Source organism: Hyla sarda, chromosome 10, assembly GCF_029499605.1.
Source record: "Hyla sarda isolate aHylSar1 chromosome 10, aHylSar1.hap1, whole genome shotgun sequence".
Classification (NCBI taxonomy): Eukaryota; Metazoa; Chordata; class Amphibia; order Anura; family Hylidae; genus Hyla; species Hyla sarda.
In genome coordinates, this window is record NC_079198.1 from 40,441,514 (window position 1) to 40,456,281 (window position 14,768).

At 38.4% G+C, this 14,768-nt stretch overlaps 1 protein-coding gene across 2 annotated transcripts; it reads left to right on the top strand.

Annotated features, from left to right (window-relative positions):
• The first annotated feature begins 358 nt into the window (after positions 1–358).
• On the top strand, positions 359–12,986 carry THY1 (Thy-1 cell surface antigen). Of its 2 annotated transcripts, none has more exons than XM_056542908.1 (4): positions 359–494; positions 2,821–2,876; positions 11,246–11,593; positions 12,743–12,986. In XM_056542908.1, the coding sequence occupies exons 2-4, from the start codon at positions 2,840–2,842 to the stop codon at positions 12,847–12,849; spliced, it is 492 nt and encodes a 163-aa protein (XP_056398883.1). In that variant the 5' UTR covers positions 359–494; positions 2,821–2,839; the 3' UTR covers positions 12,850–12,986. The 2 variants fall into 2 exon arrangements, with proteins under 2 accessions (XP_056398883.1, XP_056398882.1); XM_056542907.1 differs by lacking the exon at positions 359–494 and adding an exon at positions 2,452–2,640.
• The last annotated feature ends 1,782 nt before the right edge of the window (positions 12,987–14,768 follow it).

The window sequence follows — 14,768 nt, forward strand, 5'->3', positions numbered from 1 at the left end:
TTGGGAAGAAGGGTATCTTTCTACACACATAACTCCCTTTGTATGTACTCATTTCTGACCAGTAGTATTTATATGAAACCACAAAACACTTAATGTCCTGGTAACTACCCTTTCATTTTAAAAGTAAGACGTGCCCCAGCAAAAATCCATTCTTATCAGAATTACTTAATGTTGCATGAAATTTGCCAGTGGAATGCATTACACACACATGGTCACTTCACTAATGCACACATGCACATTTGCATTATGTGTTCCAGTTCTCTAGAAAATACTTTCCATTTTTAATTAGGATGAATCAGATTTTGTGCTTATAATTCCTGTAATATCCCTTTTAGAAAGTTCCAGTGCATACGGAGCACAGCACCTCCTCCCCTGATGTCTGGATGTGGTCTAGCTATCCCACCCCTTACTGCAGTAAGAAGCAGAACATTGCGGCAGAGGGAGGCAACTGTGTGACTGCTGCAGAGAACCTGTGAACAGACTCAGGGAAGAAGGTAAAGCATCTTTATAGCCTACAAAAGCAAAGATGCATGCACTCCATTGTATCAAGTAGGACATGAGGACCATGCACAGAAGGTCACATCATAGTATAAGTTTTTATAGTTATTTGCATCTGCTTTTTGTGAGGGCTCACATACATACATGAGACAAGAGAATGTTATAACATTAGGTATTGTGTACAAGGGGAAACAGTGGAAAAAAAGTCCATCAATGTCATGTACACAGGATAAGACATTACTACATACATCTAAACTCTTGTGCCTTAGCTTTAGGCAGGATTGCAGGTAAATTGCTTTTCCTTCAAGGGTTGTCACAAAAGACTAATATATAATGTATTAATTGACTAATTCAGCACTATATCAGTATAAACAAACATCCTATATGATTGAATCACACAAAGAGAATAGTGTGACCTACAATAATGCTTATGTGGGGATAGTTAACGCTTTCCCATGAGGTCACTTGATACTCAGAACAGACATCCAGCTGACATTAGAAAAATCATCATCATAAGGGATTTTAAGCTTTCATTGGATAGAAAAACATATGTATTCTAAAAAACAAAAAACAAACAACATAACATAGAAACAAATAAATAACAATCAAAGGACAGACTGGATGGAACATTGTTATTGCTATATAAACTACAAAAATCTGCAAACAGGTTATACATACAGCAATAAATAAGTTATGAAATAACTGTAATATGTAGAAAAGTATATATCTGCATTGATTGCACCAAGGGATGATTGTATTGAAATTTGTGTTTAAACATCAAGCAGTTTACATGTAAATGTTCATGGGGAACAAACGCAGTTCTGTTTTACATAAAAGAATGTTGCTTTTTGCTAATTTACATGAGATCCCCATAAGATGAAATAGAAGTTGATTCACCAACTTCTAATGCCTAATAGTTCCCTTGACCTAAGTACAATTATGGTAACACATTGTAACACATTTTTAATCAATGTTTATCAAGTCTCCCAACACTTTTTCTAAAAAAAATAAGGGCACAACCTGCATGCTTCACACTAAGAACCATATTTTCAAAAGATTTCAGACTCTTTTCACACAGATGAGTATCAATGATATATACTAGATTGAATCCAGTGCAGTTTAGTACAGTAGGGTCACTACAATCTTCAATGGTGTGCATGCCACAATAACATTTGAGACTTTTATTAGTAAGGCCTGGATTAAATGATATGCCTTAACAGATCCATATATAAATGTCTGCATTCTGTCCAAACAGTATACGACTTAAATAATGGCCCCAGGAACAGTGTGGAAATCAAGAGAAAGGAACCAAAATCTAATAGAGTTCTACAAACAAACAAAAACTGCACTATTCTTTCTAAAATGCTTCCTCTAAGAGTATCTGACTGATCAGCTGTTTGAAGAGGTTGTGGGGCTTGTGCAGCTCAGGAGGCTATTTGATGATAATTGCTGCTCATCTTGCCATCACTGTATTTTTAGAAGCAGTGGTGCAAGGAACAGCAGTGTTATCTTGTTCATTTTAGTTGGTACTTTACCTACTGCCTTTGCAGGAAAACCAGCAGTAACCACTGAAGAGGCTTCGTTGCCTGCACAAGCACCAGAGCATCTTCAAAAAGCTGATTGTAGTAGGTGCCAGGAGCCGATCTGATGTTGGTGACCTATCCTTAACATAGGCCATCAATTTAAAAAGGTTATTATCGCAGTTACCACAGTGATAATACGTGATTTTTGTTATATGCCACAGAGTAACTTGGAGATTGTGAAGATGCAATGTATGTGTTTTATAGTCTTGGTTTTTCATGTTGCTTTCTTGTTTCAGCATAGCTTCTCTGTAAAGATATTACATTTTTCACCCAGTGAATATCATTTTGACTCATCATACACTGAGTCTACTTCTTACCCTCTCTCTCACTCCTTTAGGTTGTAATGTTCTCCTTCTTTCCTCCCTGCTACTGAGATGCTTCTCTTCAGTCACTCCGGCCTGCTGTGTGACTTCTGAAAGAAGATTCAGTTACAGAATCAGTTGCTAGAAGGAATAGTCTAAGGGTAGACTATGGAGACTGTAGCCAGTATCCTCCGGATAGTCTTATTTTTTTTTCTTATATCAGATAAGAATACACCCAGTACTGAAACTGCACTGAGGTACAATAGGTTATTAACATTTTACAAAAAGTGGAGCATGTTTATGTGTTATTTGATTGGCTACAACTTGTCTTTGAGCTTAGTAATACTTTACTTACCACTCTTTTCTTAAAGCAAGATTACCTACTACGTAGATACAATAAAATATGTCTGTTTATGTTTCCTTTATTTTCTACTTAGGTGCCAATACAGAAGAGACATGAATTACTTACTGCCAATAATGATACTAGTTGCTGGTAGGTTTCATATAAAATAGTTTTATTTCGGGAGGTTTATCAAAACCTGTCGAGAGGAAAAGTTGCTGAGTTGTTTATGGTACTTATTCTGATTGGGTGACTGTTATTAGTGGGGTACCACAGGGGTCACTCTTTGGTCCTATTCTATTTAATATATTCATTAATGACCTTGTAGAGGGGTTGAATAATAAAGTAGCAATCTTTGCAGATGCTACTAAACTATGTAAAGTGGTAAACACAATAGAGAACAGTGCACTGTAACAAATGGATCTGGACAGGTTGGAGGTTTGGGCTAGGAAGTGGCAGATGAGGTTCAACACTGATAAATGTAAGCTAATGCACATGGGGAGGAAAAATCCAGGCAGGGATTATGTATTAAATGGGAGAACACACGGAAATAATTCTACCACTGTACAATTCACTAGTCAGACTACACATAGAATGCTGTGTACAGTACTGGGCACCCGTGTACAAGAAAGATATAGTGGAGCTGGAGAGGGTTAAAATACGGGCAACCAGAGTAATATGGAGAATGGGAGGACTACAGTACCCAGAAAGATTATCAGAATTAGGGTTATTTAGTTTAGAAAAAGAAGGCTTAGGGGAGACCTAATAACTATGTATAAATATATCAGGGGATTGTACAGAGATATCTCCCATGATCTATTCATACCTAGGACTGTATTTATAACAAGGGGGCATCCTCTTTGTTTAGAGGAAAGAAGGTTTCTACACCAGCACAGATGGGGGTTCTTTACTGTAAGAGCAGTGAGACTGTGGAACTCTCTCCCGGAGGAGGTGGTCATGGTGAACTCTGTAAAAGAGTTCAAAAGGGGCCTGGATGCATTTTTGGAGAGAGATAACGTTACAATTTATGGATACTAGATTTGTAGGGACAGAACATTGATCCAGGGATTTATTCTAGTTGCCAGATTTGGATCCGGGAAGGAATTTTTACCTCTAGTATGAGGGTTTTTTGCCTTCCTCTCGATGGACCCTAGTGTTTTTTTCAACCTTATGAACTATGTTACTATGCCCACGGCAACCAATCAGATCACTTCTTTCATTTCTGAAAAGGCCTCTGAAAAATGAAAGAAGTGATCTGATTGGTTGCCATGGGCAACTCAGCAACTTTTCCTCTAGACAGCTTTTGATAGATCTCCCCATTGTGTTTATGATCAGATTACCACAGCTATCCATTTGTTGATATTGCATAAAGATTTCTCTATATTTAACCCCTTCCCGCTATAGGACGTATGCATATATCCCAGCACCCGATATGTTCGCGCTCTGGGACGTATGGATACGTCCTGACGATCTCCTGCTCTATCGTGCGCAGATCAGGAGATCGGCGTCGGGACCCGGCTGTCAATCACAGCCGAGGTGCCACCACAAATGCTGGGGCCCCGATTGTGCTGTCCCGGCAGCATTAACCCCATGGATGTCGTGATCAATCCTGATCACGGTATTTATGGTGTTGACAGGGGGAGGGTGCTCCCCCTGTTCACCAACGGCAGCGCTGCGATAAGCGCTGCGAAGTTGGTTGCTATGTCAGCAGGAGTTAAGATGATGACCTCCTGTCTGCCTGCTACAGAAACCTGTGAGATCCAGCCACAGGCTGGATCACACAGGCTGTAGTGTGTGTAGCTCATCAGGTCATACTGTGCTGCAGTACAAAAGTATTGCAGCATAGTATAACCTGTAAAAAGTTTAAAAGAATGTATAAAATAAAAGGTTCTTCAATAAAAGTATAAAGTGAATTTTTTTTTATAAATGCCCCTTTCCCAATAAAAGCCCTGTATCATCGTAAAAAAGCAACAACAAAAAAGCACAAAATTAGCCAAATTTGGTACAAATAGCAGAATAAAAAGATGAAAAGGTATCATTTATTGCAAAAAAAAAATGATACCAAAGAAGTAAAGCTTGTCCCGCAACAAATATGCTCTCACTCAATGGCATCGGACAAAAAAAATTTACGGCTGTCAGAAAATGATAACACAAAAAAGGTTAAAAAATTTTTTTGCTCAGAAAAGGAAAAAGAACATAAAAAGCTAAATAAAATGGGTATCGCCATAGTCATACTGACCCACAGAATATATATAACATAACTTTTACCGCACAGTGAACACCATATTTAAATGCCAAATTTTCCAGTTTTTCACAAAAAAATGCTGCATGTGTCAACAAAAATAAACCACTTATATAAAGTACAATATGTCATAAAAACAATCTCAGAATTGCTCTGCTTAGAAAAAGCATTCTAAAGTTATTACCATTTAAAGAGACACATGTCAAAAAAAAAAAAAAAGAGACTGGTCATTAAAGAGTACCTGTCATAGGGCCCAAAAAAACATGTTACTCAGTACCTAATCCTGATCATGTACATACGCTTGTTATGTGTCTAGGACCTTAACAAATAGCATTTATATGTCGCTCACTTGCTTTGTCTTCTTGCCTTATGGAGGGGTTGTGTTCTCTCTCTCTCCCTCACTGTAATGACTCAACTGCTCTGAGTCTGGGAGCAGCTTGGCAGTCTGCAAATCACTGCACAGTTTTTATGCATACATTTTCTATCTGCTCCTAGTAAAGCTAGATGCTAAACAAGATAGCTCTCACTATGTGTGTCATTCAGCTTTCACAGACCCCTGAATGTCTGATCAGCTTCTTTGTAATTCAGGAGTCTGAGAAAGCTTTGGCTGTTCAAGCATGCTGGGAGTTGTAGTTTTGCAAGAGCTGGAGCTGCAGTGTTTGAAAAGCGCTTTGTTAGAGCAGAGTTGCCTTTAGCTGTTGCAAAACTACAACTCCCAGCATGCCCACACATCGTTTGTCTGTAGTTTTGCAAGAGCTGGAGGCACACAGCTGGAGAAAACACAGCTTTAAAACAGAGTTTTACAAAGATTGCATCCACAGCTGTTGAAAAACTACAACTCCCATCATGGGAGTTGTGTACTTTGGGAACATCTGAAGGCTGTAGTGGTGCAATGGTGATGTCCTATACTGGATGCTAACACACTGTATGGCCAGTATTCAGTATGCTGCAAAATACAGAGTAGTCTGTCTGCATAAAGATAGATGACCTCTAGTGGCGACTATTTTCAGTTTTTATTTTTCAGTAAAATTATTATTATTTTTTAATTAAATGTATATTGAAAAAAGTTATCTACAGATCTAGAGAGAGTCACATGGCACTGCGCTGTAACTAACAATTCTCCTGCTATGTGGTCCCGCTGTCAGTTAATTGTTAGCATACAAGTGGTGGTGCTCACGCTGTATGACCAATAGTCACAGCATATGAACACAAGAAAGAAGGATGAAAGAAGAAGCGGATCACTCACCACGTATGTGATGTTGTTTCCTTTATTCCATATACAACGATTCAGACGGCTATACACAAATGGATGTTACGGCAGGGCAGTAGTTGATGGGAGCACCGTCCGGAGTCACAGCGCCATTTCACGCCCAGAATTGACCTCATGTCACAGGTACAGCCTTCCTAAATAGTACATGCATAGTGATAATACAAGTGAATTAAAACCAACACAAAATATGAGTGGGTAATATCATAAGTATCTAAGTTAAACAATTAAACTGAACCCGGAACCTATAAGAAAGCTGAAAATTAATTTAGCTCATTTAAACCAATGGCACCTGTAGCATCTAGCTGCGCTATCCAGCGAGCTTCTCTTTGCAACAGAGCTCAGTGTCTGTCTCCTCTTCTTTCCAGGGGATCTACTCTTTTTAGACCAGCAAACCAAATAATTTTTGTCTCCCCTCCAAGTATCGCATTAACATGTGCAATAAATCTGGTTGCTCCTTGCCCCATTCTCAAGGACCTCACATGTTACCTTATTCTCTCAAAAAGCCTGCATTTAGTCTTGCCTACATAATAGTAGCCACAGGGGCACAGGAGGCAAAAAACTACAAAAGTAGTTTTGCAGGTGATACGGCGCTTCACCACACTGGTAAAACCATTTACAAAGGGCAATATTTCCAAATGCAACCCCCCAATTGTGGGAGGCAGATATTTTCCACAAAACTGTACTCAGAGACGCACGGGCACTCCTTTATCCACAACCCAAGCCAAATCTTAAAAAAAAAAAAAAAATAGATGCATTAAAATGGCTGGCTAATAAAGAAGAGGTTATAGTCTCAAAAGCGGATAAAGGAGGTGCAGGGGTCATCTGGTACAAGAAAGACTATGCAACGGAGGCTAACCTACAATTGGGGAATATTATGGTTTATGAAAAATTGAAAAGTGATCCCACCTTTAAAATAAAAGAGAAATTGAGATCTCTACTGAGAATATTTACAGAGAAAGGAATTCTTTCAAATACCACAGCAAATACGCTTTTCCCTGAATCCCCACGGCGTCCGTATTTGTACATCCTACCACCTATCCTACTTAAAAGATACAGGTGACCTGATACAGATATTAGAGAATTTTGTCTGGCAAGAAGGGTACTATCTCACCTCCATAGATGTAGAGAGCCTGTACACCTGCATCCCTCATGATGTGGGTGTGCAGGCAATCCAGGAGGTATTGAATGGTTTGGAAAAGTCAGTTGACTTAATCCAATTTATAGAGGAATCACTGAGATTCATCTTGGAGAACAACGCTTTCCAATATGAGGGCACCTGGTACAGACAGAGACAGGGTACGGCTTTAGGGATTCTGGTCTCCTGCGCTTATTCCAATGTTTCTGCACTTATTCCAATGTTTATTTCATGTTTTTGTCTGTACTGGAAAGAGACTTTGTCTTAACAACAAAAAAAACCCTTACATCAGAAACATCAAACTATTCAAGCGCTTTGTAGATGACATTATAGTGGTATGGGAGGGAACAAAAGAAACATTCAGTGATTTCACACGATTTTTGTTCAGGTCTGAAATCGTGGTGAACCCCGATTTCAGACCCGAACAAAAATCGTGTGAAATCGGATGCGGATCAAACCGGATGTGTGTAATGGATCCTATTTTTTAATGGAGGTCAATGGATCCTACTTTATATACGATTTCATATGATTTTAAGTTATAAAAATCGTGTACTCAGGTCGGATGGAGAAATCGTGATGTGAAAGCAGCCTTAGACTAGGACCTAAAATGGTGGAGGTGAAGCACCTTATTACCTGCAAAACTACTTTTGTAGTTTATTGCCTGCTGTGCCCCTGTGGCTACTATTATGTAGTCAAGAATAAACGCAGGCTTTTCGAGAGACTAAGGGAACATGTGAGGTCCGTGAGAACGGGGGAAGGAGCCACTAGATTTATTGCACATGTTAATGAGATACATGGAGGGGACACAAAAACAATTAGGTTAGCTGGTATTAAAAGAGTAGATACCCTGGAAATAGGAGGAGACAGACAACGAACTCTGCTGCAAAGAGAAGCTCGCTGGATAGCGCAGCTAGATGCTACAGGTGCCATTGGTTTAAATGAGTGAAATAAATTTTCTGCTTTCTTATAGGTTCCGGGTTCAGTTTACTTGTTTACTTCGTATATGATATTACTCGCTCATATTTTGTGTTGGTTTTAATTCACTTGTATTATCACTATGCATGTGCTATTTAGGAAGGCTGTACCTGTGACATGAGGTCAATTCTGGGTGTGAAATGGCGCTGTCACTCCGGACAGTGCTCCCATCGACTACTGCCCTGCTGTAACATCCATTTGTGTATAGCCATCTGAATCGTTGTATATGGAATAAAGGAACTAGCATCACATACGTGCTAAGTGATCCTTGTCTTCTTTCATCCTTCTTTCTCGTGTTCATATGCTGTGACTAGTGGTTATACAGCGTGAGCACCACCACTTGTATGCTAGCAATTAACTGACAGCGGGACCACATAGCAGGAGAATCGTTAGTTACAGCGCAGTGCCATGTGGCTCTCTCTAGATCTGTAGATAACTTTTTCAATATATTTATTTAAAAAATGTTTTATTTTACTAAAAAATGAAAATAGCCGTCACTAGGGATCATCTATCATTACGCAGACAGACTACTCTGTATTTTGCAGAATACTGAATACTGGCCATAAAGTGTGTTGGTATCCAGTATAGGAGATCACCATTGCACCACTACAGCCTTCAGATGTTCCTAAAGTACAACTCCCACTGTAGCGCAGACATATAAAACATTGGTAATTTTATCTTGCCATAAGCCGCCATAAGAGGCTGCAGAAGCCCCTAACACCTAGTTGGCTTGCTCATCACAAGTTTTTTTTATGATTTTTAAGTTCTTATAAGCAATTGCTTTGCACTAAATCTGACCTCACCTACTTCACTGCCTACAGCACTTGCCCAAAATCATCTCCAACCTCATTTACCTGACAGTGTCATTAGGCTTTGTGAAGTAATATAATGTATTATTAGGGTATGTTCATACGTTGATAACTCACAGCAGGTTTCCAACTGCAGGAAATACGGGGCAAACTTTGTCATTATTCAATTCAATGGGTCAACAGAAAATTTGCAATAGCTGCAGATTGCCGGAAGACCCATTGAAGTGAGTAGTTGTTAAAGTTGTTGCGGATCTCAAGTTATCAACGTGTAAATGTACCCTAACATCAATTTTGATATACCATGCTTCATGTTAAGGCAATTGTTTCTATTTCAATTTTAGATGTTGTAAAAATAGGACGGTATTTACCTGCAAAAATGTAGCTTTCAAACTATAGTTGCAAGAGAAAGGACAACACTGGAAGTTTTCTGCTGACTCGTCTGTTACATAGTTTGTAAGGTTGAAAATAGACAAGAGTCCATCAAGTTCAGCCTAAAACTCTACTGTGTTAATCCAGAGGAAGGCAAAAAAATGGAGGCTGGTGCCAATTGTGTTATGACAGAGGACATATTTCTTCCAAACTACAATATGGCAGTACAATATATCAGAATAAGTCCCTGAATCAACGCACTATCCACATTTATAACTTGTTACATTATATATTTCCAGAAAAAACACCAGAAAATTATATGAGTCAAATGTACCATACATAAAAAATCTCTTTATTGCAACATACAAAAAAGGAAAGGGTATACATGCATTTAAAACCATTTAAAATCACCTAAACACCGGGCAGAGGAATGTAATCCTACTACGCCCACCCCATGCTGTGTAAATAACCCACTAAGAAGGAGGAAGATATCCCGGCCACAGAGGTACCAGATACCAAATTAGTTATTACAAGAATCTCAATGCCACACATATGATGTAATGAAAAAAAATATATATTCAAAAAGTTTACAGTAGACAACTGATGTTACACAATGACAATAAGATATATTCCAGAGGTGACATAACATAGCGTCACAATAAGGAAAACTTGCACTATCCAATGTAAACAGACTAGCACTCACATACTAATCATGAATACCATGTGCACATTAGCAAATCACAGTGAGCACCTGTCCATGGAAGTGGAAAGTGCATGTGGCATGAAGAGTGCAGCTATCCCTGGCTGGTCACTGTATAATGGTCGGGGCGTCCTCGTCCAAACACGGGGGCAGCAGACCCCACTCATTCTGCCTCCAGCTATGGAGGCTTCCTCAGCTGAATGTGTGGGGTCTGCTGCCCCCGTTTTTGGACAAGGATGCCCTGACCATTATACAGTGACCAGCCAGGGATAGCTGCACTCTTCATGCCACATGCACTTTACACTTCCATGGATAGGTACTCACAGTTTTCCTTATTGTGATGCCACGTTATGTCGCCTCTGGTATATATCATAATGTCATTGTGTGAGATCAGTTGTCTAATGTAAACTTTTTGGATATATATTTTTTACATTACATCATATGTGTGGCACTGAGATTCTTGTACTAACTAATTTGGTATCTGGTACATCCTCCTTCTTAGTGGGTTATTTACCAGCATGGGGTGGGCGTAGTAGGATTATATTCCTCCGCCCGGTGTTTATGGGATTTTAAATGATTTTAAATGTCTGTATACCCTTTCCTTTTTTGTATGTTGCAATAAAGAGATTTTTTATGTATGGTACATTTGACTCATAGAATTTTTTGGTGTGCAGCATTACATGGTTGCTAGCATTTCTCCCTCTTTTGTGTAGAGAGTTCCACAGTCTCACTGCTTTTACAGTAAAGAATCCCCATCTGTTCCTTCATTGTTCCAATACTTGAACAATTGATTTTTGGTAATAATAAGAAGGCAATTAGTTATAAGAGTTTCCCTGTATACTATAGAAAATACAAGATATATATTTAGCAAATAACTCTAATTGTTTATATAGGCAACATCATAAGAAATCTGTTACATTGTATTACGTGTCATCTCTTATGTGGCAACAACAATTAGAATTGCTTCATACTTTTTATTTTTATCTATTTGTATTCATGATTTCTTCACTTTTTTTTCCCAGTACTACAGGCATGCTGTGCACAGAAAATTACAAGATTCACAGCTTGCTTGATGGGTCGTGGCCCAACACTGAGGTTAGACTGCCGTTATATGAACATTACCAACAATCCATTGCGCTATGAATTCAAGCTGAAACGTAAAAAGGATCCAGAGACCATTCTTAGTACCATAAACCTTAATCACTTCAACGACAAATACCATAACCGAGCCAGTGTATATACAGAACGTGGCCTGGTTCAGCTGCATATTGAGCGCTACAATTCCTCCGATTTAGGCCAGTATTCTTGCACTTTAAACATTCCTGAAGACCTCACCATCAACCAAACAGTAGCCATCAATGTTAGTAAAGGTAAGATAAGAGGTACATGCAGCTGAGTTTAAATGGGAAGTCCAGTGAAATAAACTGGCAGTGTATGGTGTCAAAAAATATAATAAAGCAACTTACTATTATAATATATGCAGAGATCTTTCTATATCAGCTGCACTGTCTCCCTTGTAGATGTGACTTTACCTCACACTCTCTGAATGCAGAGCTTTGTCTCTCCTCACCGCTCCCCTCCTGTCTGCTCAAAGAGAAACCAGTAATGTAAAGGGGGAGAGTGCATATTACTGCTCATTAAATTTTAAGACCGACAGAATTCATACTCACAGTAGTTTGAGTCAGAACAGACTTACTGCTGTCTTATGTGAGTAACGCTTCCTGCCTTAAAATCTAGTGAGTCATAATATGAGCTCCCTTCTTCACATAAATGGTCCTAAGCAGACAGGAGGAGAGGGCGAACAGACTGATTTAAGAGTGTAATTGTTTGGCCATAGGCGACTGCATGTAGGGGTGGTTTCATGGACATGCTTTAACCACAACATTAGAACCTACCCTTAATACAGAATACTGTATCAACATAACTGCTCCTGTGAATTACTAGTGACTTTAAATCGTTGAGGTTTTGCATTACATTTTCATTGATGGCCTATCCTCAGGATAGAATATTGATATCTAATCAAGGGGGTCCCGTATATGCAGTCAACAGAACCAGAATCAGACAGTTTTGTACAACTTTGTGTGTAGTGGTCATGCTTGGTTACTGCAGCCCAGCTTCTATTAAAAAGGATGAGAATGGCCAATACAAAATGTACAGAGCTGTCAGTTTCTGGCTTTATTGACTGTATATCTAATCAGATATTGATAGCATATTCTGGCTTTATTTACTATAAATATAAGCGCTACAACTGTGGGGGTAATTGTTGAGTGTTGGTTGCTTGACCCCCGCTGATGATTTATTGATAGACCATCAATAGACCATCAAATAAAAATTCTAAAAAAAAAATCAACCTTTGAACTAAGCATTACTATGTATTACTAAGTATAGAGGAGCATAGGCTATGCAGCTTGTTCAGTTAAGTATTGATTTTCATGACAAAATTTAGTGATTGAGAGTTTGTATTTAGCTGCAAGTCACAGATGATTTTTACCTGTTTTCTTCTTTTTCTTCTTAAACAGAGAGGCTGGAAAGATGTGCTGGAGTCAGCATCCTCTCCCTTAAAACATCATGGCCTCTGATTTCACTCCTCTTCCTGCCCTTACTTCAAGCTGGTGGATTCTTTTAAGATCGGTCAACACTTTTATAGATGCTTTATTATGATATTGGACAAGATGAGAACTGAATATTCCTGTGTTCACTTGTTTTAACTGTCCGAAGATCAATCCATATTAAATAAATCAGGTCAAAGTTGTGCAAAGGTAATATTCACATGTGAACATGTGTAAATGATAGAATCAGTCACACATATCAGTAGAAACCAGAAATCTATTTCCATTGCAATTTGCAAAAAGAAAGCTATCATCTGGTTCATATGGTCTCTGTGTCCTCAACATGCCTCATACATAAAAATAGTTACATAAAAAGGTATCAGTGTTGCCAATAACAACCAATAATACTTCTGTTTTATTCTTTTTAGATCTACTCTGGAGAATTTGGTACGGGTATTGTGGGCAATACTGTACTAAAGGGCAAATAATATGATAATTAAAAAAAATATATATTATTTTCTACCCTGAAGATTCCACTTTGTTTTAAATTTATCACCATTAAGTTACCATTAGGAATCAATGGTCTAAGTTTAAAAATGACATAGTGGAGGAAATGCTGTTACAAGTTTTGGGGAGTTTTTTTTTTTTTTTGTTTGTTTTTTATCTTGATTCTACTGATGCCAGAAGGTTAAACATATTTGTAAATTACTTCTATTTAAAAATGTTAATTCTTCCAGTACTTATCAGCTGCTGTATGCTCCACAGGAAGTTCTTTTCTTTTTGAATTTCCTTTCTGTCTGACCACAGTGTTCTCTGCTGACACCTCTGTCCATATCAGGAACTGTCAAGAGCAGGATAGGTTTGCTATGGGGATTTGCTCCTACTCTGGACAGTTCCTAAAATGGACAGAGGGGTCAGCAGAGAGCACTGTGGTCAGACAGAAAGGCAATTCAAAAAGAAAAGACCTTCCTATGGAGCATACATCAGCTGATAAGTACTGGAAGGATTAAGATTTTTAAATAGAAGTAATTTACAAATCTGTTTATCTTTCTGGCATCAGTTGATTAAAAAAAAAAAAAATGTTTTCCAGCGGAGTACCCATTTAAATCATATAAAGATACAGGCTTGGGGCTTGAGGCTGCACTATGGCCAGGTTCTTCTGATAGTTACATGTTGTTATGGACACCTTGTGTGGGTATATGTCACCACCCATATTAATATCTACACTTTAACTGGCTTTACTAGTGTCAAATGCATGTTAATTATAATACTTTTGGATTATCATGAATAGCTTTGATAAAGAGGTTATACAGTTTTTTTGAATTGATGGCCTATTATTAGGATAGGCCATCCATATCAGATCAGCTGGGGTTTGATTCACTGCTGATCAGTTTATAATGCAGTGATGGTTCAGTGATTGCCACCTCCCCTTTTTTGTTTACATTGCTTTGTACTGCACAACGCCCAACACATTCATAACAACATTAATAGGAGCTGTAATACCATGCACAGCTGCTAGAAATGTGACAGAAATGTGCAGTATAAATCATTGTTAACAGTGGCCAAAGAGGCAAAAACTAGTCTGATTTGCCAATATCAACTAATCACAGCCATGCTTTCATTTTACCAATATAAATGATGAAAGCTGAGCTGCGACTGGTTACTACGGAAAAATCACTGACTTGAACAGATTGATGAATCTGGACCATTGAAGAGATTTCATCGCACATATGTCGACTTCAAACAGCTGATAACTGGGCCGCTTTTATATAGTCTATCATAAGATGTCAACTTAAAATAAAATCCCTTTAATGAAACAGCGTGGATAGATTTATTTGCCCATAGCAACTGATCACAGCTCAGCTTTTATTTTTCAAATTGCTTTGGTAAAATGAAATATAAGCTGTTATTGGTTGCAAAAGGCAAATCAGACAGTTTTAAGTATATTTTAACTAGAATGAGCTATGCTTAGTCAAACTATGCAGCTCAGGCTGGA

What these genes read in the sequence shown, in the direction of transcription:
- THY1 (XM_056542907.1), top strand. Translation starts at nt 2,552, where the DNA reads ATGGAGACTGTAGCCAGTATCCTCCGGATAGTCTTATTTTTTTTTCTT. An exon ending in AATAATGATACTAGTTGCTG is followed by an intron (nt 2,877 to 11,245) that starts GTAGGTTTCATA and finishes TTTTTTTCCCAG; the next exon opens with TACTACAGGCATGCTGTGCA. An exon ending in AGCCATCAATGTTAGTAAAG is followed by an intron (nt 11,594 to 12,742) that starts GTAAGATAAGAG and finishes CTTCTTAAACAG; the next exon opens with AGAGGCTGGAAAGATGTGCT.